Raw genomic sequence first — 26230 nt, forward strand, 5'->3', positions numbered from 1 at the left:
CACCACTCAAATGGAACCGATTGATGTTGATGCCTTAAATGGTGACAATGTTACTTCGAATGCACTAGTAGAAATAGAAGGTCAGGAGAAATAGAAGGAAGACAAGAGAAAGTAGGCAGAGGAAGAGAAGAAGAAACAGGAGGAAGACAAGAAAAAATAGGTAGAACAGGAAAAGAAGAAAGAGGATGAGAACAAAAAGAAAGAGGAAGAAAAGAGAAAAGAAGAGGAGAAGAGAAAGGAAGAGGAGAAGAAAAAGGAAGAGGAGAAGAAAAAGGATGAAGATGAAGAGAAGTGGAAAGAAGAGGAGAAAAAGAAGGCAGAAGCGACACAGAGCACTTAGATGGAGACTCCAAAGGCAACTGGTAGTCAAGCCAAACTAACTGACATTACCAGTCCTATTGATCTCCAGTCTGTAAATGAATCAGAGCTACTACAGAGCATTAAGCTTTCTCAAGAGCGATTGGATGCTCTAAGGAGGAAAAAGGAGGAAGATGTTATCCAAACTGTGGTGGAAACACTCACCAATTTGATACCCGGTACAAACCTCCCTAGTACCAATTCCTCACTTGCCCAATTAAAGCTTCTATGTATAGTTGTGGAAGACTAGGTCCAAAGCCTGTAAGAAGTTGTAGAAACAAATGCCAAAAAGGAGCATGAAAAGACTCTGAACATTGCCTTGGTGAAGAAGTTGAATGAGCTTCGATCAGAACTTCAGAAAGCACAAAAGGACATCAAAGATGCAATGGATGAGGGTGATTTACTACTCAGCAAAATTTTTCAACCTTATTTATTCTGTGATGGTGTGCTCACTTAGAAGGACAAACTGCAATCTGATATGCAGTAATTTATTAGCACCTTCAAGATGCCATATGATTCCTTCTCCACATATGGACAAACTGCTCACTGGTTTCAACTTCAGTCTACAAGAATAGAGGTAGAGATAAGCAACTGGACATGTAATTTGTAGGAACTTCAATTGGTCCTACTGCCAAGACCGCAAATTCTCCAGAAATGCTACCTCAATACAGATGCCCTAATGGTTACTCAAGAGATGAGTACCATGGATGCCATGGAGGAGTAGGTTTATCAGATGCAAATGGAGAATGAGGTTGCTACCTCATTGCTTGAATCATGGTATTTATCGATGAAGACATTTATGTAGGATTTTAAATTAGTTTTTGACAAATTTCACTCTCTATTGTCATAAACTCTTATTTTGTTAATGCTAATGGAACAGGGGTTTTTCAACCGTACTTTGTCATTGTTGGAAAAGAGGGAGTAGTATTTTGTATTTAAAATTTTGATGCATCCTATGTATACTTTCATCTTTATCTCAATAAGGAAGTAGTATACATTGCATTTTCTGCAAAAGGGATAGTGTATATGCTTAGGGGGAGTAATTTTACTTATGGCATAATTTTGTTGTAAAACACTTAGATGTCAAAATTTTTCCTAAGTGTTGCCATCAATGCCAAAGGGGGAGATTATTGGCATTTTGATGATTATGTTGTGATTGTCATTGATGGACACACACTTGCTATGAGATCACTTTGAGAATGTATGAATTATGCTTAACCGGTAATTGTTCCAAACCGGTATCATGTTCTTGTCTTTAGACTACTATTGCTATGTAGAAAGTGTTTACCAATCTCAAGTGGTATAAAGACCCAAGCAGCATAGAGAGATCAAGCAGTTTAAGGATCTCAAGAAGAGCGGAGCAAAGGAGCCAGAAGTGGCAGTTATCTTTTTCACAGTCTTCAATTTTTGTCAACCGCTAATCTGTTAAACCGGTATTAATCTGAGTCACCAACCGGTAACCAGAAAGTTGGACAAATGGGTAATACTCTGTGATGAGTTACCAATTGGTATATTTTTGTGATGAGCTACCATCCACGGACACTTTGACGACGATTTTGTGTCATGTTACCAAATGTGTCTAGATACAATGAACCTAGGAACTTGCAATGTAATCCTATTGGACCGATATGAAATCAAATTCCTTTTAAGGACATCATGTCTAGGGTTTTAATATATGTGTGTAGCTAGTAGGGTTTGTGGTGGTTGATGAGCTCCTGAATGTGAGATCCTAACTGAGAAGATCAAGTCTGTGAGTTGTAACAGAGTAAGAAGTTACTGAAGACTGAAGTAATGCTGAAATGCATTAGCTATGAGTTGCAATGGATCTAATCAAGAAGACTGTGCCATTTGCTAGATCATTCACTTATTGATTACTCACATCTTTTACAAGTTAGAAACCCTTAACTAGGTAGGCCCAAAAAAGCCTTGTAAATCCTCTAACAAGGTGGTTCACATCTGTGGATCTGAAATCCTCTCACAAGGTAGTCTTTAATTGGACTTATCTCCTAACAGAGATTGAGATTCCTAACAGGATCTGTTTTGGTAAAGAACATTGTATGACCTTAACTGGTCTGGTTACTATTCTGTAGATAGTTACTTGTGAGTTTCATCTCATCGTGGTTTTTCCCATTTGGGTTTCCACGTCAAAATCTCTTATGTTATGGTGATTGTGCTTCTGTGGGTGAATGCATTATTTGCTATTTGGTTTGCATGTGTGTTAACTGGTTTGTTTGCTAAACTGTTTTACCGGTTTACTACTAGACTATTAAAGTGTTTAAGTACAATATTTTTTGGTATACTAATTCACTCCCCCCTCTTAGTATTCATCATAAACCAATACAACTGATTCACCAAACTTCATCGGTTAGGGTTTGTCATATCAATAGGTAAGGTTTACTGGTTCACCTTTCCATTTCATAGCAATATTGGTTTCCTCCACAAATTCACCTACTGGTTGCATTTCCCTTTACTAGGTCTTCCTACCGGTTAGAAAACAACGTTATAATAATATCATTACTAGTTAATTGACATCAATGACAACATAACATTTCATTAATGCAATCTTCATGCAAATTCCAACAATATCCCCCTTTGGCATTGATGGCAATACAAGTATAACTACCCTTGATTGCTATGATTGTGAATAGGAATCTTGGTTTACATTTTACCATGTATTCTCCTTCAACTAAGTCTCCATGTCTTTAGTTGGTAACTGGGAATAGACATTCTCTCTGTCAATCATAGAACTCTTCTTATATATTTCTTCTCCCCAATAATCACATAGTTCTTCTCCCCCTTTGACAACAATGCCAAAGTGAAAGTAAAATATGCAATGTCAAACTTTACTATTAAGCATCATCAACCTGCAACTTGATGCTACCCTTGTGGAATAACTCCACTCTACACCAATCTTGCTCTAAAATTTTGCAAGTAGCTTCAGGACTGATGTAATCTACATCATGCTCAATTGACCTCATGGAGGGGTACAACCCCTAGCTGATTTCTAAGATACTCAAAAGTAGTCTTAGGTAGAGGTTTAGTAAAGATATCTACAAGCTGCTCCTTGGTAGAAACATGCTCCAATATCACATCTTTACTCTTCACTTTTTCTCTCAAGAAATGATATTTTAATCCAATATGCTTGGTTCGTGCATGCAAAACAGGGTTCTTTGAAATATTTATGGCATTGGTATTGTCACATAAGATCTTTACTGGTTTTGTAAACTTCATCTTGAAAGCTTCCAGAATGTGTCTCATCTAGATAGCCTGGGTACAATTCATATACGCTGCAACATACTCAACTTCAATAGTCGACTGTGATATAGAGCTCTGTTTCTTGCTACTCCATGAAACAAGTCTTCCACAAGGAAAGAATTCTCCACCAGTTGTGCTTTTCCTATCATCAACATTACCTGCCTAGTTTGCATCTGTATACACCTTCAAATCAAAGTTACCTGCATATGGATACCATAATCCATAGGCAATAGTACCTTTCAAATATTTGAATATCCTCTTTCTTTCTATCAAGTGTGTTTCGTTTGGATTCTTTTGAAATTTGGCAACTAGACCAACTGCATGAGCTATATTTGGTTTGTTGTGAACAATATAGTGCAATTTCCCAATCATTGACCTGTACTCCTTTTCATCAACATATGTGGCTTCATCCTCTTTAAACAATTTACAACTTGTAACCATTGGTGTCCCAACTGGTTTACAGTCACTCATTCCAAATGTCTTCAACACCTCTTTCACATATTTAGGCTGTGTGATGAAAATAACTCTCTTCATTTGTTGTATTTGCAAGCCTATAAATTTTTTTTCTCTCTAGAAAGTTTTTTCTACACCTCCTTGTATCAACATCATTTTAGCAGCTTCAACAACTGATCGGTTGTTCCTCTTTGCAATACCATTCTACTGTGGTGTCCTCGGTGCAAAAGCTGCCTATTGATATTATTTTCTTCAAAATATCTAGTGAATTCCACAAAAGTGAATTTACCACCTTGATCAGTCCTCGGACACTTTATCTTCTTACCATTTTCCTTTTTAGCTAAGGCCCTGAATGCCTTGAATTTACTAAATGCTTTTGTTTTATCCTTAAAAAATGTGACCCACATCATTCTTGAGCAATCATTAGTGAAGATCATAAAATATCTGTCACCTTGAATACTTTTGGTCCTTATTGGTCCACAAAGGTTTGTATGAACCAGATCTAACAGATGATTTGTTGAAAAAGATTTGCTCTTAAAAGTTGAGGATGTCATCTTTCCCAACTGACATTCCTTACACAAAGCATTAACCAGTTTTTCCAACTAAGGCAAACCTCTCATTGTCTTGGACTTACTCACTTTAACAATGTTATCAAAATTTATATGAAAAAATCTCCTATTCCAAAGCCAACTATCATCTATTTTAGCAACTAAACAATTGTTTACTTTAGGATTCAGGTGAAATAGGTTACCTTTAGTCTTCTTGCTGATTGCAATCAATTCACCTTTTCTCCCATAGATTTTGCATATTCCATTCTTAAACTCTAATGTATATCCTCTGTCATTGAGTTGTGCAACACTTAAAATATTGATCTTTAATCCTTGAATCCAGGAGACATCATCTACACTTCTCTTTCCATTAAGAGAAATAGTTCCCTTACCTTTTACCATGGAGGGTGAGTCATTACCAAATCTCACAAATCCTCCATTAGATTCCTTCAAGGTAAGAAATTTGCTTTGGTCATCGGTCATGTGGTGTGAACAACCCCTATCAATGATCCAGTCATCAGAATTATCCATGTGAGAAACTAATGCCTTCTGATAAGATGCCTCTTATTTAATGGCTGCAAAAACAATGTCTTCATTAGCATCTCCCTCAGATTCCTCATTAGTTATACCACCATCAACTGCAATGAGACAATCTCTTTTGCCTTTTCCCTTGTACTTCTTAAACTTCTCTTGCTTGTGCTCATTGTCACCATTAGGACAGTTAGATGCAATGTGTCCAATCTTTTTGCATGCAAAACATTTCAAAGGTAATTTACCTCTGTACTTACCGGTACCTCTGGGCAACCGCTTGGCCAGAAATGCTTCAAGCTCAACCAAACTATCTTCATCATCAACTTCTCTACTAGATCTAGATTCATAGTTGTGACTGACATCTCTACTTTTCCTCATAGATGGGTTAGAAAATGAAGCTCTAAATGCAGATTTAGATTTCTAAACAATACCATCATAACCATTTAATTCAAAAGCAGTAAGCTTACCAATGATAGAGTCAAGGGTTACTTTAGTTTTTTCAATAGATTTTAGCTCTTGAATGACTGCAACTCGGATAGCGTAGACCGATAGAAGTGTTTTCAACACCTTGCTAATCACTATGGCATTTTCCACTTTACCACCAACACTCTTGATCTCACCAACTATCTCTTTGATCCTCTGACCATACTATTGTATATTATCACCTTTAGCTATCTGCATGTCATCAAATTTTCCTCTCAGACTCTCTTCTTTGGCAATCTTCACATTCTCATCACCGCTATAGATCTCTTTAGGTTTCTTCCATACCTCATATGCTATCTCTAGACCATGGACATCTACATACTCTGCATCAGACAAAGAACTGATAATGGTCTCCAATGCTTGAATGTTTTATTGTTTCTCTTTCTTCTGATCATCAATCATAATCCCACTAGGTGCAACATATTGAGTACCAACATGTTCCTAGTATTGACTTCCTAGACTCTTGATATAAATTTTCATTCTCTCACTCCATATCTTGTAGTTATCTCTATTAAACTTTGGACCTTCCTTCCTTCCTCATGTTCTACAAGATCTTTACCTCAAGTTGTTAGGCTTAGACCTTAGAGGACTTGAAATGCTCTAATACCAATTGATGGTATGATGAAAGAATAAGGATCTGGTCAACTATTGAGAGGGGGGGGTGTGAATCAGTAGATAGAAAACTGATATAAACTTTCACCAATCTCAAAATCAACCTCTCAAAGAAAAATATAAACTAATTGGTTAAACACTAAACTTCAAATGCAATAATATTGACAAGTTAAACCGGTTGAGAGTTATAATAGACTAATAGTAAAATATCTTTGAAACTCTCAAACCATTTAATTGAATCATTCAAATACTTTACTAACAGTAGTTAAAACATATTTTAGATTGCTGCCGGTTAGCATAACATATCAAAGTGGATTTAGTAGTTAAGCAATTCAACCATAGTAAACATAACCACAAAAACATTCACCACTTGACACAATATTTTTGACGTGGAAACCCAAATGGGAAAAACCACGGTGGGGATGAATACCCACAAGTATTTTGAACTATTCTGAAGTTCACCCTGTTAGCAGCCAAGCATGTTAAAGCTTTACAAAAAGTCCTATTAAGAACAGATCTTGTTAGGGACCACCTGGTTAAGGGATTAGCTATAATTCCGTATTAGAAGAAATACCCTATAAGGAGTAACCTCGGTAGAGGATTTAAAATCCAAGCTAATGGACCACCTGGTTAGAAGATTTGAATAACACTAAGCTTGTTAGAGCTTACCAGTTAGGGGATTTGACTGTTGTATTTGTTAGAAAACAACAGGGGTTTGTTGATCTATTTGAATAGCACTATGCTTGCTTGTTTAGATCCTTTTCATGCTCCTATCTACCTTTACACATACTGCAAATACATCATATGGTTCAAAAACCACACTCTCTTACTCTCAACTACAAATTACCAACTCTTCAACAAAACAACTCATTGACCTTATAAACAAAACAATAGGTCAGTAGCACATCACAAACCTAATTCTCTCATAGAGATTACAAACAAATCGGTTCAAGTATGACCATTAGATTACATAACAATCACTACACATCATTCAAGATAACCTTGACTGCTCCTTGATCATCGCTTCATCAAACTCTGTAACTCATCATGTGATTTACATTACATGCAATGAACTTTCTCATTCCCAAGATAAAAACCGTTATCTCTACATACCAAAATCCATTTGAAACTCTTCTCATATAACATGCATACGTGTCATAATCATTACTGCTCATCATTAGATCATAAACCAATACAACCAGTTCACAAAACTTCATCGGTTAGGGTTTATCATATCAATAGGTAGAGTTTACCAGTTCACCTCTTCATTTCATAGAAATACCGGTCTCCTCCACAAATTCACCTACTGGTTACAGTTCCCTTCACTAGCTCTTCCTACGAAAACAATATTATAACAACATCATTACTGGTTAATTGATATCAATGCTAACATAACATTTTATTAATGCAATTTTCATGCAAATGCCAACATCTTTAAGGCTTGTTCTACCAGATGTTGTTGTTTCAAGTTCCTAACAAATGACAGAGCCATCTCCTAGTAAGAGAAATATTAAACTCAAGAAGAAAGATCATCATCCCATTTTTTCACTTTCTTTAGTGTCGTCCAACTTTGATAGTATTAGAGAGACCAAAATAGGTCATGTGGATTTGGAGGAGCTTCTCATAAGGGTCAAAGAGCCATCTTAATACTATAAAATGGAGTCAACCATCAACAACAGTATCCACTTGGTTTTAGCCTTTCTTATGTCTACACAAAATCTAGAATTTGTGCTTGTAATGGCCAACCATTTTGATCCTATTTTAGCAGAAGTGTTAAAGATGAAGATGGTAAAAATATCATTGAGTTGAATGAAAATTTCTTCAACACTATCTTCAAATGTACAAACATAGGGAAGTATGCTGACATTGACATGTAGAGAACCCAAACCTATTATGAGAAACACTCAGATAAGTGCTGAAGAAAAATGAATGATAATTGGTTGAACACTCCAAGGCCCAACATTGCTAGATGGCCTAACTGTAGTGACTTCATTGAGGAGGTAAATGATTTGGTTACTCTTCTTACTAGAGTAAAAGGTCTCCCTATTTGCAATACATACCATGAATGGATACATATATCAATACATCTATGTCATCAGAAAGAACAAGGAAATGATATAGTGGGGAAAACAGATAAGTGATGCACTATGTGACTAGCTCATCAAAGTATCAACCATTATGAAGTTTTATATCAGTTCCTACTTAGTGTATGATGCAACATTAATGAGGCACTTTCTAGGTTTGTCCATAGAGGGACATAGAAGACAGGTTCTTGTTCAGGAGTACTACTCCATGCTAGTTGTAAAAAATAGTTTGCATCAGTATAGGAGATTCAATGATGATTTCATGTATCATTACATATGTATGCTTAAAAAAGACCTTCAGAAGAAGAGAACATCTGATGAATACCCTAGAAAGACTCATCAAAGATACATGAAAAGCACAAAAGGAGTGTGTGGATACAGGAAAATAAATTATGGAGAAAATATTAGAGTTCCCACGCACACTTCTAGATGAAAATCAAAAGACTCTTCATGTGGATACGATCATCAAGGAATTCAGTTTTCTAGTCAGTTCAAAAGTTGGTAAGGAGGATTTTTCCATATTCTTGATTGACAAACAAGTAGATCTTCAAGTTATTATAGAAAAATTAGGATCTCTCCTAGAGAAACACAAGAAAAGATATATTGGTTGGGAGATTCTATTACTTGGGTCGAGGTCATCACCAGTTAGACTCAAGGTCTTGATGAGTCCTAGATGAAGATCGCTTTGCAAAAATTTGAAGAGTTTTTTAAATTAGATCAACAAGAAGTGTCTAATGACACTTATTTATTTTTCATACTTTTTAGTTGTAGGTGCATTTTTTTAGTTGGTAATTGCCACTTCAGGTGTTATTTTGTATATACATTTTTGCATGTAGGATTGCACAAGTCCTAAGTCAAATAAAACTCTGCTTTTGACTTAGTCATAGTTAGTTGAGTTTTTTCCTAATTTTTCTCATAGAACCTCTCCTATATATATGAGGGTGCTCATTGTAAATAATATATTTTAGTATTTGTAACAAAACTTTTTCAAATTGTGTAGCATTTTGAAACTTTGTGCTTATTTTGTGAAGCATTTTTTAAGTGAATAAAGGAGCAACTATGCCTTCAAACTTTATGTTGAAGAATTACTTCATATGAGTGTAGTGTTCTTATGTCAATGCAATTATATGAACTTGAATAATTTTAATTATAGTGTTATTGTTGTGAGTTTCAAAAGAAATTTCAATTTGATATCTGAAAGTCCTTGAGCTATAATATCAAGTTTAGATGTTAGAAGTCAGAGTCAAGAGATAGAAAATTTTGATAAGTCTTTGAGCTACAAATTTTCTCTCAGATGTTTTAGGTGATATTATATTTGAAAGTATTTTTTATTCAATATATTGTTATCCTTGTTTTTTAACTTAGATAAGAAATGGTGGAAGTCTTTGTGCTACACAAGTTTTTGAATTGTATACATTGTACCGGTACATAGTTAGGTTGTTCAATCATTCAGATTAACTCTTTATTGGTTATTGTTACTCATACGAGTGTCTTGAAATTTTAAAGTATTTAAAGAAGTAGAACCCCTAATTCTAAAATCAGAGAATAAGGAAAAATTCATTCTAAAAGAGAGAATTGAATGATTGTAATAGCCTTGGATAGAATAGATAGTTGTTTTAGAATAGATACTAGTTCCTTATTAGAAAGGAAATAAGAAGACAACCTCCCCTTTATGAGGAGAGATATAATTTCAAACAATGTGGCTTAAACCCACATTTTGTAAACCTTACCAATTTAAAAAATTTTCAGCCAATAGTTTTTGGCAATTTTGTTGGGGACATGAGCACCCAACCAAGCGCTCATCACTTTGGTTGAAGTATATCTTGTCCTTGTCATTGGTTTATTATATTTCTGATATATTACTTTGGAAGAAAGGAGATACACATGTGGAAGGAGAAATCAAGGTGTCATTGATTCTACATTTGAACTATTGCAAAAGTGTAACTTTTATTTTCTTCTTGCTAGACCACGATCTCTTGTCCAACGTACCAAAAGTTTTTCTTGTGTTACTTCGAGGTCTCCTATACCTAGTGAAGCCTCTAGTATTATCAAGCCTTTGGTTTTACCATAAGTTCAAAGGTTTGTTATTCCACCTTTCCAACCAATAATTATGGCTACTCTAGGCACTCAAGGTGCCCAAGGTCCTTGGGGGAAAGCTTTGGCCCTTTTAACTTAGCTTCACCCTTGCATCCACTTCCACAAGGTTCATGAAAGAATATTTTGAAGTTTTATGGAGATGGAAGACAACATCTAGATGAGAATATCACTAAATTTTATATTGGATGTGGTATCCTTGGTGTGGAGCATGAAGATGTCTAAGTGAGGCTTTTTGTTGAAACATTACAAGGCGTTGCAACAAATTGATTATATCATTTGGAACCACATACTATCACTGATTGGGATACACAAAAGACCTAATTTTAAGAAAGGTTCAAGCTAGTGGAGAATACACATGCTCTTTTGACTTAGCTCACTTAGATGAGAAAGAAACTCCATGAACCCATGCAGGATTTCATTGCCAAGTTCAACGAGTTGAAGAACCGTATCCCAACCACTACTCATCCTACTCTAGAGAACCTCAAATATTTTTTTGTCAATGCTTAACTACCAAAGGTAAGTTTCTTGTAAAGAAGAGCACCTGTAAGAGACTTAGTGCATGCACAAACTTTAACCATTGAAGTGGAAGATGACTTGATTCTTGTTGAAAAAATCAAGAAGGATTACAAAAAGTCTAAGGGTTCTAATTCATTTTCAAAACCATCTTCATTAGGTACCATTGGCTCAATGATACTAAAGAGGATGCTTAAGTAGCTTTTTATGCCCTTGTGGCAAAATAGTATTGTAGATATGGTATTGATGATTATGAGTGGTTGTCATTTATATCAACATAATGGTTGTCATTGATGTTCTTGGTATTGATGATCCAAAAGATGTGTTCCCAAAATATTTTATGCTTCAGAAGATGTGTTTCAACATAGGTGATGTGTTTAGATGTGTTGTTGATAATCCAAATACTTTTTGGTTATCAGATATGGTGTTGATTGATGGTATTCATGTGTATCATGGTTCTATTCTTATTTTTGATGTTTTGGGTAATGATGTTGGGGTCCGAATTAAGTCCAAAATTTAGGAATGTGTAGCATTTTTTTGATGTAGCACGTGAGTCATGTTTTGGGTCCAAAATTTGTAATAGTTGTAATGTGTGGATTTAACCATTTATGTGTGTTGTGGAATGGTCTACTTCTCATTCCTTCATGTTAGACACAATGCACCACTGAGAGGGGGGTGAATAAGTGGTTCTCAAACTTTTTCCCTTTAGCTATCCTAGGTGTGTATACCAGTTATGTGATCTAAGACAATGCAGACTTACCGGTTAGTGGGGAGACCAACACAAATGCAATCACACAAGGGGACATCACATAACACCAACATATATGAGGAAATCCCAAGATGGGAAAAACCTTAGTGAGCAATTTTGCTAGAGTCTTCTACTCCAATCCAGCCTCACATTCATATCTCTGTTACAATGTTTAGGGCACCAAACCAAGGAGCTACAACCCCTAATTTAGGGCACTAACCCAAGGAGCACCAACCCCTGATTTAGGGCACCAACCCAAGGAGAACCAACCCCTAACTTGTTTATGGGCTACAACCCAAAGGAGCTACAACCCCTATGCCAAGCTACAACTTAGTGATCACAATTAAAACATACATTGCAAAAGTAGTTATCTTGTCACAAGTGAATCCTGCATCCATTTCATATGCCATACTCTACTAGTGAGATACCTTCTCTGCTACACCAGTACACTTCTCCTACTTCTCTCATCTACTACTTCACTACCGGTAAACTCTACCAGTTCATCTCTACTCACGTTTTGCTCCACTTGATCTCTTCCTCACTATTTTGCTCTTTACTGGTACAACACTCTGTCGATTCTGTGTCTGCCTACTCTGCAGCTTCCTTCACTTTTTCTCTATTGGTATGGACACTACCGATTCTTCCCTGCTACCGGTTCAACACTTCAACCTGATTTTCCCTCACTCTCATGCTCTTCTTAGATACTCGTTGAGCACTTGGCTGATTTGCTCTCACATGCAAAAGTAACACTTAATCACTTCACAACAACACATTCTTCTTCCATTCAACAACTCTACTCTCTTATCCAGTGGCAACCATCTCTATTTTTGGCTTGCATATTTATAGACTAGTTTTCCCGCCAAAAGCCTATTCAAAATCTAGGGAGTTAGGATTTCCTCATCACCGTTGAGGCAAACCAAATCCAATCAAATCTTTCTTGATCTGATCACCTAGATAGCTAACTATACAATTCCGCAATTAACTTACCTTCTTGACCATGCCTTCTATCTCTGGTGATCTTCTTTTTCCTTTATTTGTTGTTTTCTTGGTCAACCATCAAGATTGGTATTATTGTTTCCTTCATCTGCCTCGATCTCCTCAATCACTCTTAGTTGGCTCTAAGTTATCCTCCAGACCTCAAGCCACAAACCTCTACAACAACTTTGCAATGCGTCCTGTGATTTGAGGGAACTTCCATTAATGTTGACCAACTCTACAACTACATCCAAATGTAGGTCCACCACCTTGACTCCATGTGGCATCCCAGTCGACCAACTACCAGCTTGACACTTCATGTCGGTCTAGATAGGATCACCAACCAAACACTCTACCAATTTCTCTTCTCTATCAGTTTACTAACCGTGCCAGTATCTCACACTCAACTGGTTAACCTTCATGTCTGCACTTAGTTGAACTGCTAGAAAAACCCCTTAACCAGTTGCTAGACATGTATATCCAAAACATGCACATTTCCACAAAATGGGAAGTCTTCTGCATCTGCACCTTGTCCATATTACCGATAAAACCTCTTGATGACACTCTGCCATCAACATTCACTAGAATCCATCTTTAGTCAGGCCACATTCTTCTATTTGTATTTGCTCAACCATGCCTTCTCCTTGATCAGCTCAGACCATATCACAACTATTTTGTCAAGATGACAAACACATCACACTCCATCTATTCCGGCAATTTAACTTGCCTTCTCTGTCAGTCCAGGACATATTCCTAATCTCATGCACTTAATACATTCCCTCAATTCACCATTAGATGCGGTGTGAGTACATTCACTGTCATTCATCTCTTCATATAGTGATTGCATTCTTCATCCGGTGGGAGTCTTGCTGTTATGTAAAGTCACAACATTCCGGTGACCTATTCATTCTTCTCTTCTGGTGTTGATGTGATTCAGGTAACATTCTACCTCTTCATCATAAACACCATCCAAGCATTTTGTTCATTGTCAACACTTCACTTGCCAGTTGACATACTCTTCTTGTTGGTGATACATTGTGCTAGTATCAGTAACCTTACCATTCCATCCACACAAGTCAGGCACAAATTTGTGTACCAGTGACTCCAGTGATCATCTTCCTTACGTTACTAGTGTTCTGTAACACAAGGTGATATCCAAGATATCTCATTCTGTACTCCTTCATGACAGTGTTGCACATGCATCTCTCATACCAGTAAACATCCCATACCGATTGACATCAATGACAACCCAATGCCAAAAATCTCCCCCTTTGGCATTGATGTCAACTCATGTAGTATCCGACATACTACATAATCTTTCTCCCCCTTTCTCTAAGCCATGGATTCTCAACATATGTAGTATGCTATATATTAGAATTCTCCCCCTTTCTCTAAGCCATGGATTCTCAACATATGTAGTATGCTATATACTACAAAACCTTCTCCCCCTTTGACAAAAATGGCAAAGGGCACTGTCAGGGTATCATTCCTCCTTCTATTTTCCAGGCATTGACATAATTCTTTCTCCCCCTTTGTCTTTACCGGATGTCTCTCCTTCTTTGATACCAATTGTTGCATTTTGTTACATTTTCTCAAGTCACAACACTTGAGATAGAGGACTCGACCATCAACTGACACCAATTGAGAATGCAAATTTTATACCATTTGTTAAAATACTCAATTGCAGCGGGATGTGTCAGTGAACACTACTCACCTACCAGTCAAACTACATCACCTCTCTTTTGATCCCAAATTTCTTGAGGATTCAAATGTGATTGTACTACAAATACAACCAACCAAATGATAGGTAGATACCCTTTACAATGAAATTTTTCTGGGTATTCCTACTGTAACGTTTCATCATCTATAGTTTTGGGTAGTCAGTGCACTTACTCTTCCAAGTTCAAGCATCCCGACTTTGCATCATAGCCACTTGAACTCCCTTGAGTCGTACATCTCAGATCCTCATCTCTAGTGAGTTCTAATACCGAGGCTCCAATTTCCTCCATGCCGATTGAGCTATGCAACTGTGATCAACTTATGATCTTTCAGTTCCATTTTATCCACCACAACTTATGATATGATCCAATTTCCTGTACTTATCCACTATCACTACTAGAGCACCTTCCTATGACTCCTGACATTCTGTGTCACTTTGTATCTGATTCCAATTATTATCTTGTCATACATTGATACAACAATAGTGATTCAGCTCTGATATGTGGGTGTGTGGTCAATTTAGCTTCTACACACGCTAACCTTCTCGTTTTCTTCCTTCATACCATCAGCAACATGTTCTTACCTATTGCCTTCATCATTGAGGAGGTGAATGATAGGTTCAGTGCATTACTCCCCCTAAGATCCTACATCTCCTTTAGGCCTTAGGAGATATAACTTGTGCATTGAATGCATAGTGTCAGTTCATGCTCTTATCTTTTGGCTTCTTCCTCCATGTTTGCTTGATTTCTTTCCTTTCCACATCTACAATCTTGGCACTAGGATTTACCTTCCTCTCCTCATTGGTCCTTTCTCTATAGATAGTGTTACAGTGACATACAATATCCATGTCAATCTCATGACTGGGGAACCTTCTAACATACCAGTTTTCTCTTCCTTTTCTGACCATGCCATTTTGGCTGGTTACCGGTTTTCTTGAATTCCTTGATTGTACAGGAGCATTTCTCCTCACATTCCATGCAGGTCTATGCTGCTCATATCCCTTGCAACTTCTCTCACTCTGAGCATGATTAATCCTGTGGTTTCCATAAGACTGCAAGTTCTTCCTCCTACAATCATAACTTCTATGGTCAAGTCTATTGCAGTTATAACATACATCATTTGCAAAACTGGGAGAGGGGGTATTCATGCTTCTTCCCCTAGATGCATTATGCTCATATGCATGAAATCTATATCCATCTAATTTATTATACCTAGGAAGCACACTCTGTCTATTCCTAGACCTCATTTTACACTCTTTTGCCCTATGGCCATAATCTTTACATCTAAAACAATAACTGGAGAAAAGAGGCTTATTACTTACAAATTTATTCTGCCAAACATGAGGTGTTCTTATTAGTTTGGCATCTGCATTTCTTCTTCTCTGGGATTGGATCCAGGGTTGTCCATTCTCTACAGATCTTCCATCTGATCTCTTCTTCGGCCATGCATGTCTTGACTTGGTGGCATCAACATTTCTTTGTCTTCTACTGGTAGGAGATCTTTTCCTATTCATGCTACCAGTAACACTATCTTCCCTCATCTTTCCTTTTCCTTTCAGATCTGCATTGTATCTCCATGCAACACCAACTTTCCTCTTCATGTTTTCACCAGTTGAATTTAGGTTAACCTTCTTTCTGGGAGTATCTTTGACTGTGAAGGTTTGGCTTTTTCCCTTTTTATTTGAGGAGGAAAATTGAATATCTTTGTGGGAGGTCTCCTTGCTTGAAGAGCATTCACCGACATCACATCCTAATCCTCCAGTATACTTGGAATGTTTTTGTTTACTTAACATTTTGTCCAAGGCCTCAGTACTGCCATCATACCAGATCCTTATCTTGAGCTTATTTTGTTATTTCTCAAGGTCTTTCTGGATGCTCTCCATTTCCTCTTTTAGCTTCAGAGATGAGTTTCCTCTTCATCAAAACTACAGCAGTTGACCGATCTGCTATCAACACTTCCACATGTGTCTACATTGTTGTCCTTCATGCTTCCACAATCCAATTCAGTAGTACATGGCTCATTTCCATAAATATTCTATAGTCTAGCTCATAGACTCTTTTCCAATTTGCACTTATCCACTTGTGAGGAGACATCACCGATGAGTGTTGGCAAATGCACACTCTAATGATAAATTGTAGGTGATTGAAGGTATTTTCATTTATGGCAACCTTGCAATCCTATAGCACCGGCAAGCACCGACACCGACAGACTCTACACCAGCAAATAGTTTACTGGCAACAACAAAGATGATTACTAGTGTCCACACCAACTATAATAATAATAACTCTAATTAAAATATCAATCCAAAGTTTGGACATTTATCTGATAAAGTTACTATTTTAATGGCTAGTTTCCATTTAGTTATCAACCTAGGGATGTAAAACTTGAAATGGGTCTGCACTATATATGCACTAAGCTCCTTCAATGGCTATTCTACATTGCTGCAGTAACTAACATTATGTAGAAAAGGAAGGCAAGAATAGAAATCATAGAAGGCTACATGAAAGCTTATAAAAACTATGCTAGAGTGATCTAATGTAAATAACAAAAATGACTCTATTCTGGCTTGGTTGCAGGAATAGTTAGCGGATCTATCTCTAGTGGCTGCAGGAACAATCCAAGCATGAACTTCTACTACAACTAAAGAAGAACTAATTTCAATGAACATAAACACAATCTCACTCACCAAGTGGGCCCCCTTGGATGAGTGATATCAAGCTTCTAGCAAAATACTTATAACAGATCAGAACAACATATCTTTCATTCATTTCTTCCTAAAAATGATTACATGTTCTAAAAGAAAAACTCTGGAATGCTTGTCAAAATTCTCTGCTCTATTCCTTTCTATTTTGTCTAACCTCTAAGAAAAAGAAAGAGCTTATTATAAAGAAAAGGTCAACTACAATGGACAACTCAAATCATGCCTAGAAGAAGAGGCGAATGATTGACAGATGAAGAAGATAACTAAAGCTTGGCTGCAAGAAATGTGGATCTAAACCGAACCACGGTCTTTGCATGCCATAGTGATATTTTGAAAATTCAATAGCCACTAGAGTTAAACTCCCATAGTGATGTATGGCTGCTCGGGTTATGCCATATCTTGCACTCACTCAGCTCCTCTTAAGTTTGATCTCCAGTTATCTCATACGCGATTCTTCATTTCTTAAGTGTGTAAGGAGAACATCTACCGCAACATCATTTATTATCTGCACTAAAACAAAAACAACATACAAGGACATGCATACATATTTTACTTAATTAATACATTCATTAACTCACATATCACATTATCCCAAAATAACCCGCAGAACAACAGGAACAAATCACTTGGCTATAGGAATAGACCGACAAAGTTCAAACATGATTTCATAAGTTCAGGTTTAACACATGGAATACATATAGTCAATTCACAATATTTTACTACCACAATGCAACCCAAAAGATGCCAAAAACCTAAGAGTTTTGATGATAAAAACATGACAAAGTATCAACTTATCATGCCCCCCAACTTTAAGAGTTTGTTGATCCTGTAGCAAAAGGAAAATTTTTGATTCTCGTTGTAACCCTTAAATCACCAACAATGCCCTGACCTATCCCCCCTGAAGCCAAGTTCCAATAAAATCCTTTCATTTTTTCCAGCCTGGACCATCTAGTTGTTTCTTCAATGACTTCATCATAGTTCTGCTCTATTGGCTGGCATGCCAAGAGTGGCCACATAAGGATCAGAGGTTGAAAGATCAATGGTAGCCAGTTATTGGATTTCTCCCTGCCTAACTGTATGTATCTGGGGGCTATTTGCATAGCTGCATGAAAATTTTGTACTAAGTAAGGTTCTTCTATTTTAAATGTTTCGGTAGATTATTCCAGTGCTGAGTTAACCCTTCTATTGCAGTTGTCCTGCTAGTTTGAACCAAATGCTCATATGCTTGATAGACTTCTTCTCTCATTGGAAGCACTATTTTACTAACATCATCTCTTATTAGTAACTTTTTCCAATAATAATAAAGAACTCTTGGTGCTTGTGATTCCCTTCTTAATGGCAATGGACAGTCAAGCTTTAATTTTTCATACTCCCTGGCTTGTGGCCCTATGATAATCTCATTTTGGATCCATGACATTAAAGCTCTGATATGGATATCCCCAATATACAATAAAGGATTCCACTCCCTGTTTGAAGGTAAAACATAGTTATGTAGATATAATTCACATAGAAAATTATTCATAGCAGTTGGAGAGGTTTGATAAGCAAAAAAGAATTCTTCAGGTGTTTCTAAGGAAGGATTAAGGTCCCTAACAATGCGGTTTAGTTTGAAGTTCAGATACAGCTCTTTCAAATGTACTGCATAAAATCTTGGAGGTTCCCTACATTGCATCAACTCAGGAACCATATAATAAATTATTTCTACCTTAGCCTCTAATTCCTCAATTTTGTTATCTCTCTTTTCAATCTCTTTTTGTTGTTTATCAATAATCCCTTGCAACCTATCCTTCTCTATTTCCCATTGTCTATAAAATGTTAAAGAAATAGATAAACTACTTAGGGATGAAGGAGGTCTACTAGGTACTACCTTAGATCATGGGATTTCTTCAATAAACTCCTCATTCTGAGCTGGCATATCTCCCATATTTTCCTCAGGTTGCTCTAGAATATCTTCAACATTTTCTTCAAATTGCAGTGCCACAGACACAAGATTTTCTAGTTTATCCTCAACAACCTTTTCTTGAATCTCATCCTCCATAACATTTACTTCTTCCAAAGTTTCTACTGCAATAACCTCTACTAGATTACCCACAGGTTGAGTCTTCTGTGTCCTCCTTCGTGTTCTTCTTACATACATTTTTGGAATGGCTACAAGAGTTTTTATTCTTGTCTTACGCCTCTTGGCTGTAGAAGGAATCTGAGTTACCTGCGACTGGGTAATAAATTCTTCCTTTATTTCACCCCTTTCTAACACTTTTCCCTTCCTTCACAAAACTGGCAAATCTCTTTGAATAGAAGTAGAGGGTTGTTCTTCAATTGGTTCTGATTCAATATTTTCTTCCATAATAACTGTGGCTCCTTCAGCAACAATCAAACCCTCATCTTCAATAGGCGGATTAACTGCAACATTCTCTTCTTCAACTGGCGAATTATCTGCAACAGGGGCATCATCAACCCTAAATTGTTGTATATCCTCAAATACACCCCATTCCATTTGTGAAACATCTCTCAGGGACCACTGTACAAGTAGCTTAACCAATCCATGATGGCTAACAAAGAGATTTCCATTCTTCCACGTCTCCTTAGCACTTGTAGAAATGAGATGGTATAATAAATTAGGAACATTAACTCACCAACCATGCCCATTTACTAAGAGTTTAAATCGAACAGGATCAATTATGGACAAACGGATTGCTCAATTCTGGAAAACTTCTTCTATCTCATAAGGACCTAACCACCTGGTTTGAAGCTTTCCCATAACATCTTTATATCTGGAATCATACAAAAGTGCCTAGTCACCTACTTTGAATTTCTTTTCTTGGATATATTTATCATGCCATTTTGCTTGTTGATTTTGAGTCAATTATGTTTGTTGAACAACTATCTTTCTCCATTCATCTAGAGCATTTAATTGCTGAATGCGTTCTTTCTATCCTTCAGACAATGTCCTATTTAATTGAAAAGTTGTCCTCAAAGTTTTATGCTCAAATTCAATAGGCATCATTGTTGTTTTATCATAAACTATCTCAAAAGGTATGAAACCAATTGGTGTTTTCCAAGTTGTTCTATATGCCCAAATTGCTTCTGAAAGCCGATGAGACCAATCTTTCTTGTGAACAGACACTGTTTTTGTAAGAATAGCCTCAAGCTCTCTATTTTTAACTTCTACCTGTCCATTAGACTGTGGATGATATGGAGTAGATTTCATGTGTCTTATATTGTATTCATTGACCAAAGCCTTTATCAATATTGAAGTAAATTGAGGTCCCTGGTCTGAGACAATTTCCCTTGATACTCCATATCTTGTAAATATCTCTTCATAGAGAAACTCAGCCACCTTATTATCTCTTGCATGTGTCATGGCTCAAGCTTCTACCCATTTTGTTACATAGTCTGCACATACCAAAATATAGGATTTGCCATTAGAAGTTGGATCAACTGGGCCAACAAAATCTGATCCCCACTTGTCAAATGGTGCAATTGATATTTGAGGATATAGTGGCATCTCATCAGATTTTGTAGGTTTGCCCATTCGCTGACATCTGTCACATTTCCTTGTGTACTGAGTTGCATCCTTTTGTAATGTGGGTCAATAGTATCCTGTATTGAGTATTTTTAGTGTTGTTCTTTTGGTAGCAAAATGACATGGTTCATCATGACATGCATGCAGGATGTCATATGTTTCATCTTCTCTGACACATCTTTGCATGACTTGGTTAGGTCCAGTATAAAATAGACAATCAATAATCCATGAAAAGTTAAAACTTTTTTCAACTAGCAACCTTTTTTCCTTAGGAGAGAAATAAATTGGCATATTAGCTGTAGCTAGATAGTTGGCAATATCAGCATACCAAGGAGTGTGAGCCTATATGAGAAACAAATGTTCGCCTGGAAAATTGTCATCTATTATTGTAGAATCTTCCTGCAATTGAAGACATGAAAGATAATCTGCAACCACATTAGACTTCCCTGGCTTGTCAACAACTGTGATATCAAATTCCTGCATTAACAATAACTAGCGAGCTAATCTACCAGTGATTGATGGCTTATTCATGAGATATCTGATTGCAGTATGATCTGTATGCACAAATATGGGATACCCTGTGATATAGTGTCTAAATTTGTTAAGTGCATATATGACAGCTAGCATTTCCTTTTCAGTAATTGTGTAATTCAATTCAGGTCCCTACAAATTCTTGTTAATATAATATATTGCATTTTCTAATTTGTCAATTCTTTGGCCTAGCACTGCTCCTATTGCATAATCAGATGCATCTGTATGGATTTGGAATGGTAAAGACCAATTTGGCCCTTTAAGAACTGGTGCTTGAGTTAAAGAATGCTTAAGCTTTAAGAAAGCTTCATTGCATGTTGGGGTCCATTTAAATTCTGCATCTTTAGTAAGTAGTGAATATAAGGGACTTGCAATTTTACTGAAATTTTTGATAAACCTTCTGTAGTATCCAGCATGATCAAGAAAAATTCTAACATATTTTTGCTTCACAGGGTCATTAATATGCTGAATGACCTCAATCTTTATTGGATCCACCTATATGCCCTGTACAGATATATGATGACCAAGGACTATTCCTTCTTCCATCATGATGAAACACTTCTCATTGTTTAAAGACAAATTGTAGTCTTCACATCGCTACAAAAATTTCTTCAAATTACCCAATGCTTGATCAAATTCAGAACCATAAGATGTAAAGTCATCTATGTAAATTTCCATAATATCTTGAGATATATCATAAAAAATACTGATCACTGCTCTTTCAAAAGTGGTTGGAGCATTACACAACCCAAAAGGAAGAACAAAATATGCATACGTGCCCCATGGGTAAGTAAATGTTGTCTTCTCTTGATCCTCTAGGGCTATGTGTATCTGATTGTAGCCACTAAATCCATCAAGGAATGAAAAATATCTCTTACCAGCAAGAGAATCCAATACCTGATCCACAAATGGCAATGGAAAATGATCTTTTCATGTTGCTAAATTCAAATATCTATAATCAACACATACCCTCCATTTGCCTCCTTTTTTAGGCACTATCACTAGAGGTGATACCCATTGATTGTCAGAGATAAGATAGATAAACCCAGCTTTCAACAATTTCTATAATTCTTCTTTAACTATCTCCTTCAAGGCAAGATTGACTCTTCATTGAGGTTGTCTAAGTGGGCAACACTCATCCTTTATGTAAATTCAAATTGTTGGATCAATCCACTCATATCCTTGTAATCCCATGCAAAAGCATTTTTATGGAGTTTCCGCAAGTCTACAAGGCCCTCCTTTTGAGTATCTGATAGATCTCTATTGATATTCAAATATTTATTCAATTCCACCTATATCTTAAGAGTAAGATCAATCTGGTTTATATCAAAAAAATGAGAAAAAGAGAATTCCTGCGGCAATAGAGTATGCAAGATATCACTGGCTGCAGGAAAGTCCAAACCTGCAATATTCAGAACCAATTCCTGCAATTTTAGCTTTTCTATAAATTCATTTATTATTATTTTATAAAGAATTGATTCCTCATCATATGTCTGCATGAGTGGTCCTCGATTAATCTTCATAAGGTGATTAATAGAGTCAATTTCTTCAGATTCCTCTCCCAAGATAGGCCAAATAGCTTGTTGTTGGTCAAGTTGTGGTTGTGCTGGAGAATACAAGGCTAATGTTTTTGCAGAATTCCCATCTGAAATAGTCATGTCCCTCGATCTACACCCAATATATGCATTAGCTGTGACAAGCCAAGGTCTACCCAAAATGACCGGATATCTTCTCAATGTTGCTTTTGGAGATAAAATCATAAAGTCTATAGGATATTCCCAGGAAACTAGAATAACTACTACATCCTCTATGATACCGTCAAGTCTCACTATAGAGCCATCAGCAAGTTGGAGAAGTATGGGTGTAGCCCTTAAACTATTAATCTTTAGATGTTTCATTACTTCCCTTGTCATTACATTAATGGCTGCCCCTAGATCAATCAAATTTTTTTTTATTTGACTGCCATTAATGGCTATACTCACAACATGACTACCTGGATCAGAATTCTTTGGAATGACAATTTTACCTAATATAGTATCAGCCAATTGACCCATAACATGCACTATTTGTGGATCCTTTTTCTTCCTACCAGGTTTCTTTAGGCATGCTTCCCTCAATGCCTTACTATAAATAGGGACATCCTTTATTGCTTGCAACAATAGAATTTTAACACAAATGTGCTTTAGTTGATCAATAATATCAAAGCTTTTCTATTGTTCAGTGCAAACTTCTTTGTCTTGCAATCTATGGGGAAATGGTGGCAATATTTGATTCTGGGGTATTGTAGTTGTTAGATTTGAGATTTCTTGCTCCTCCTGTACCTCAGTGATAATTGGATGAGAGGGATTAGGTAAAGTTGTTCTAGATCAGAGTTGAATGCCATCTAGTGATAAAGAATAGGCTGGGTACTGATTAGCATCAGCTGAATAAGCTTGTTGTTGTTGAGATTTGATATTTTTATTTGGCAACGGTTGAGTAGGCAACTGTGTTGGTTTAGGCAGTTCAGTCGTAGCTGCAGGAAGAGGCATTAAAGCTGGAGGTTGTGGCTGCTAAATAGGAGGCTGATATCCAGAAGATTGGGTTGGCCATGATTGGTTTCCCCTCCATTGAGAGGTAGTTTGCCAATCTCCTTGAAACTGGTTTCCTTGACCCTGAGGTGGATACAAATTCCCCTGTGGCTGCTGCCACTATGGGACTTGATTAACAAATTGCTGCCCTTGGCCTTGTGACCCATACCAATGTGGATAGCTCCCAAAATTTTGAGAATACTGTGGTTGCCATTAGTTATTTGGTGCATAAGAATTACCACTATAACCAGAAAAAGAAAGTGGATCGGGTGGCATACCTTGTCTTTGAAAATTTGGTCTTCTTTGAGAAACATAGAAGACTTTCTCATCCTCACCTTGAACTAGTTTGAAGTCAGGTACTTCCACGTTTGCAACCATCTTACATCTACAATCTCTCTTCCATTGTTTACAATGAGGACAAAATTCTGCAAGGAATGCATCAGCTTCCTCATGCTTCTTCATAGCTGCCAATGTATCCAACTGGGTAGCCATATTGTTTATAATGTCCTCGTTGAAGTCCTTTAGTAGATGAATAAGTTCCAATCTAGAAACTCTAGTTCTAGATGCTGATAATGGTGCCCCTGGCTTAAATCTCCTATTCTTCTTAGAAGTAGATCTGGAATACTTCTTGCAAATTTGTCCTATTTGAGCCCAGGTGGATTGTGTAATGTCACCTCCTCCCATAAGATCTAAGGAATTGGTGCATTCATCACTGATACCCCTCAAAAATATCAATTTGAGGGAATCTTGATTGAGAGTACTATGCTTGGACTTTTTGACACTAAACATAAACCTTTCCAAATAATCTTCAACACTCTCATCTTTAGTTTGTGTCATTCTAAAGATATCATCCCCATGACGATCAGTACCTCTATCATAATCTTTGTATTTTGCAAGAAACAACCATTTCATCTCATCCCATGTGTTAATTGTGCTACTACCCAAGGTCATAAACCATCTCAAGGATGATTCCTTCAAGGTGGTAGGAATTTTTTTGAGTCTATGGGTATCTGTAGTATAGTCAAAACTCCTATAGAGAACATCAAACTCAGATAGAAATGTATCCGGATCCTGTGTTACCAACCCATAGAATTTAGGGAGTGAAGATGTTGGAATGTTCTTGATGTTAGCATTATCATGCTAATTAGAGATGGGAAACTCAAATGTTGGACCTGGTAGTGGTGGTGGATTATTCCCACCAGGAGGAGGATTCCCTTGCATTGGACTTGTGGGGGTTGTTACTATAGGAAATTCTTCTTCTTGTGGACCAAAAAGGAACTACAGAATACCTTCTAGAAATTCAGATTCAGGGAGATTCAAATTTTGTGGGGCTTGGTAAAGTTCAGCAAAAGGATTTATATCTGGGAAATTATCTTCTGCATGATTAGGATGAGTGGGCAGAAATCTACCTCTAGGGTCTCTTCTCCTGCTATGCATGCAGATTCATGAAATTTTCAAATAATTAACTAGAATCTATAATAATCATAAAAGGTTCTTAGTTTGACACCATCCCCGGCAACGACACCAAAAATGTCCACTCCAACTATAATAATAATAACTCTAATTGAAATCTCAATCCGAAGTTTGGAAATTCATCTAGTAAAGTTACTATTTTCATGGTTGGTGTTCATTTATTTATCAACCTAGGGACGTAAAACTTGAAATGGGTCTGCACTATATATGCACTAAGCTCCTTCAATGGCTATTCTACATTGCTATAGTAACTAACATTATGCAGAAAAGGAAGACAAGAATGGAAATCATAGAAGGCTACATGAAAGCTTATAAAAACTATGTTGAAATGATCTAATGTAAATTACAGAAATCACTCTGTTTTGGCTTGGCTGCATGTACAATCAGCGGATCTATTTCCAGTGGCTGCAGGAGCAATCCAAGCATGAATTTCTACTGCAACTAAAGAAGAACTAATTTCAATGAACATAAATACAAGATCACTCACCAAGTGGGCCCCCTTGGATGAGTGATATAAAGCTTCCAGCAAAATACTTTTAATAGATCAGAACAACATATCTTTCATTCATTTCTTCCTGAAAATGATTACATGTTCTAAAAGAAAAACTCTGGAATGCTTGTCAAAATTCTCTGCTCTATTCCTTTCTATTCTGTCTAACCTCTAAGAAAAAGGAAGAGATTATTATAAAGAAAAGGTCAACTACAATGGACAACTCAAATCACACCCAGAAGAAGAGGTGGATGATTGACAAATGAAGAAGATAACTAGATCTTGGTTGTAAGAAATGTGGATCTAAACCAAACCATAGTCTTTGCATGCCGTAGTGATATTTGGTGAATTCATTGCCCATTAGAGTTAAATTCCCATAGTGATGTATGGCTGCTCTCATTATGCCATATCTTGCACTTACTAGGCTCCTCTTCAGTTTGATCTTCAATTATCTTGCACAAAAGGAGAACATCCACTGCAACATCATTTATTATCTGTGCTAAAACAAAAACAACATACAAGGACATGCATACGTATTTTACTTAATTAATACATTCATTAACTCACATA

At 36.7% G+C, this 26230-nt stretch overlaps 1 protein-coding gene across 1 annotated transcript in view; it reads right to left on the minus strand.

The window, feature by feature from the left end:
- LOC131860153 (uncharacterized) overlaps positions 1 to 26230 on the minus strand; it is a 100347-nt gene that overhangs the window by 43625 nt on the left and 30492 nt on the right. The window contains exons 2-3 of the mRNA XM_059214528.1: positions 19427 to 19532; positions 18972 to 19336 (exon numbers count right to left, since the gene is read on the minus strand). Of these exons, the coding sequence (XP_059070511.1) occupies positions 18972 to 19336; positions 19427 to 19532 (471 nt within the window). The remainder of the gene's footprint in view (positions 1 to 18971; positions 19337 to 19426; positions 19533 to 26230) is intronic.

Source organism: Cryptomeria japonica, chromosome 11 (assembly GCF_030272615.1).
Source record: "Cryptomeria japonica chromosome 11, Sugi_1.0, whole genome shotgun sequence".
In the NCBI taxonomy this organism is placed as follows: domain Eukaryota; kingdom Viridiplantae; phylum Streptophyta; class Pinopsida; order Cupressales; family Cupressaceae; genus Cryptomeria; species Cryptomeria japonica.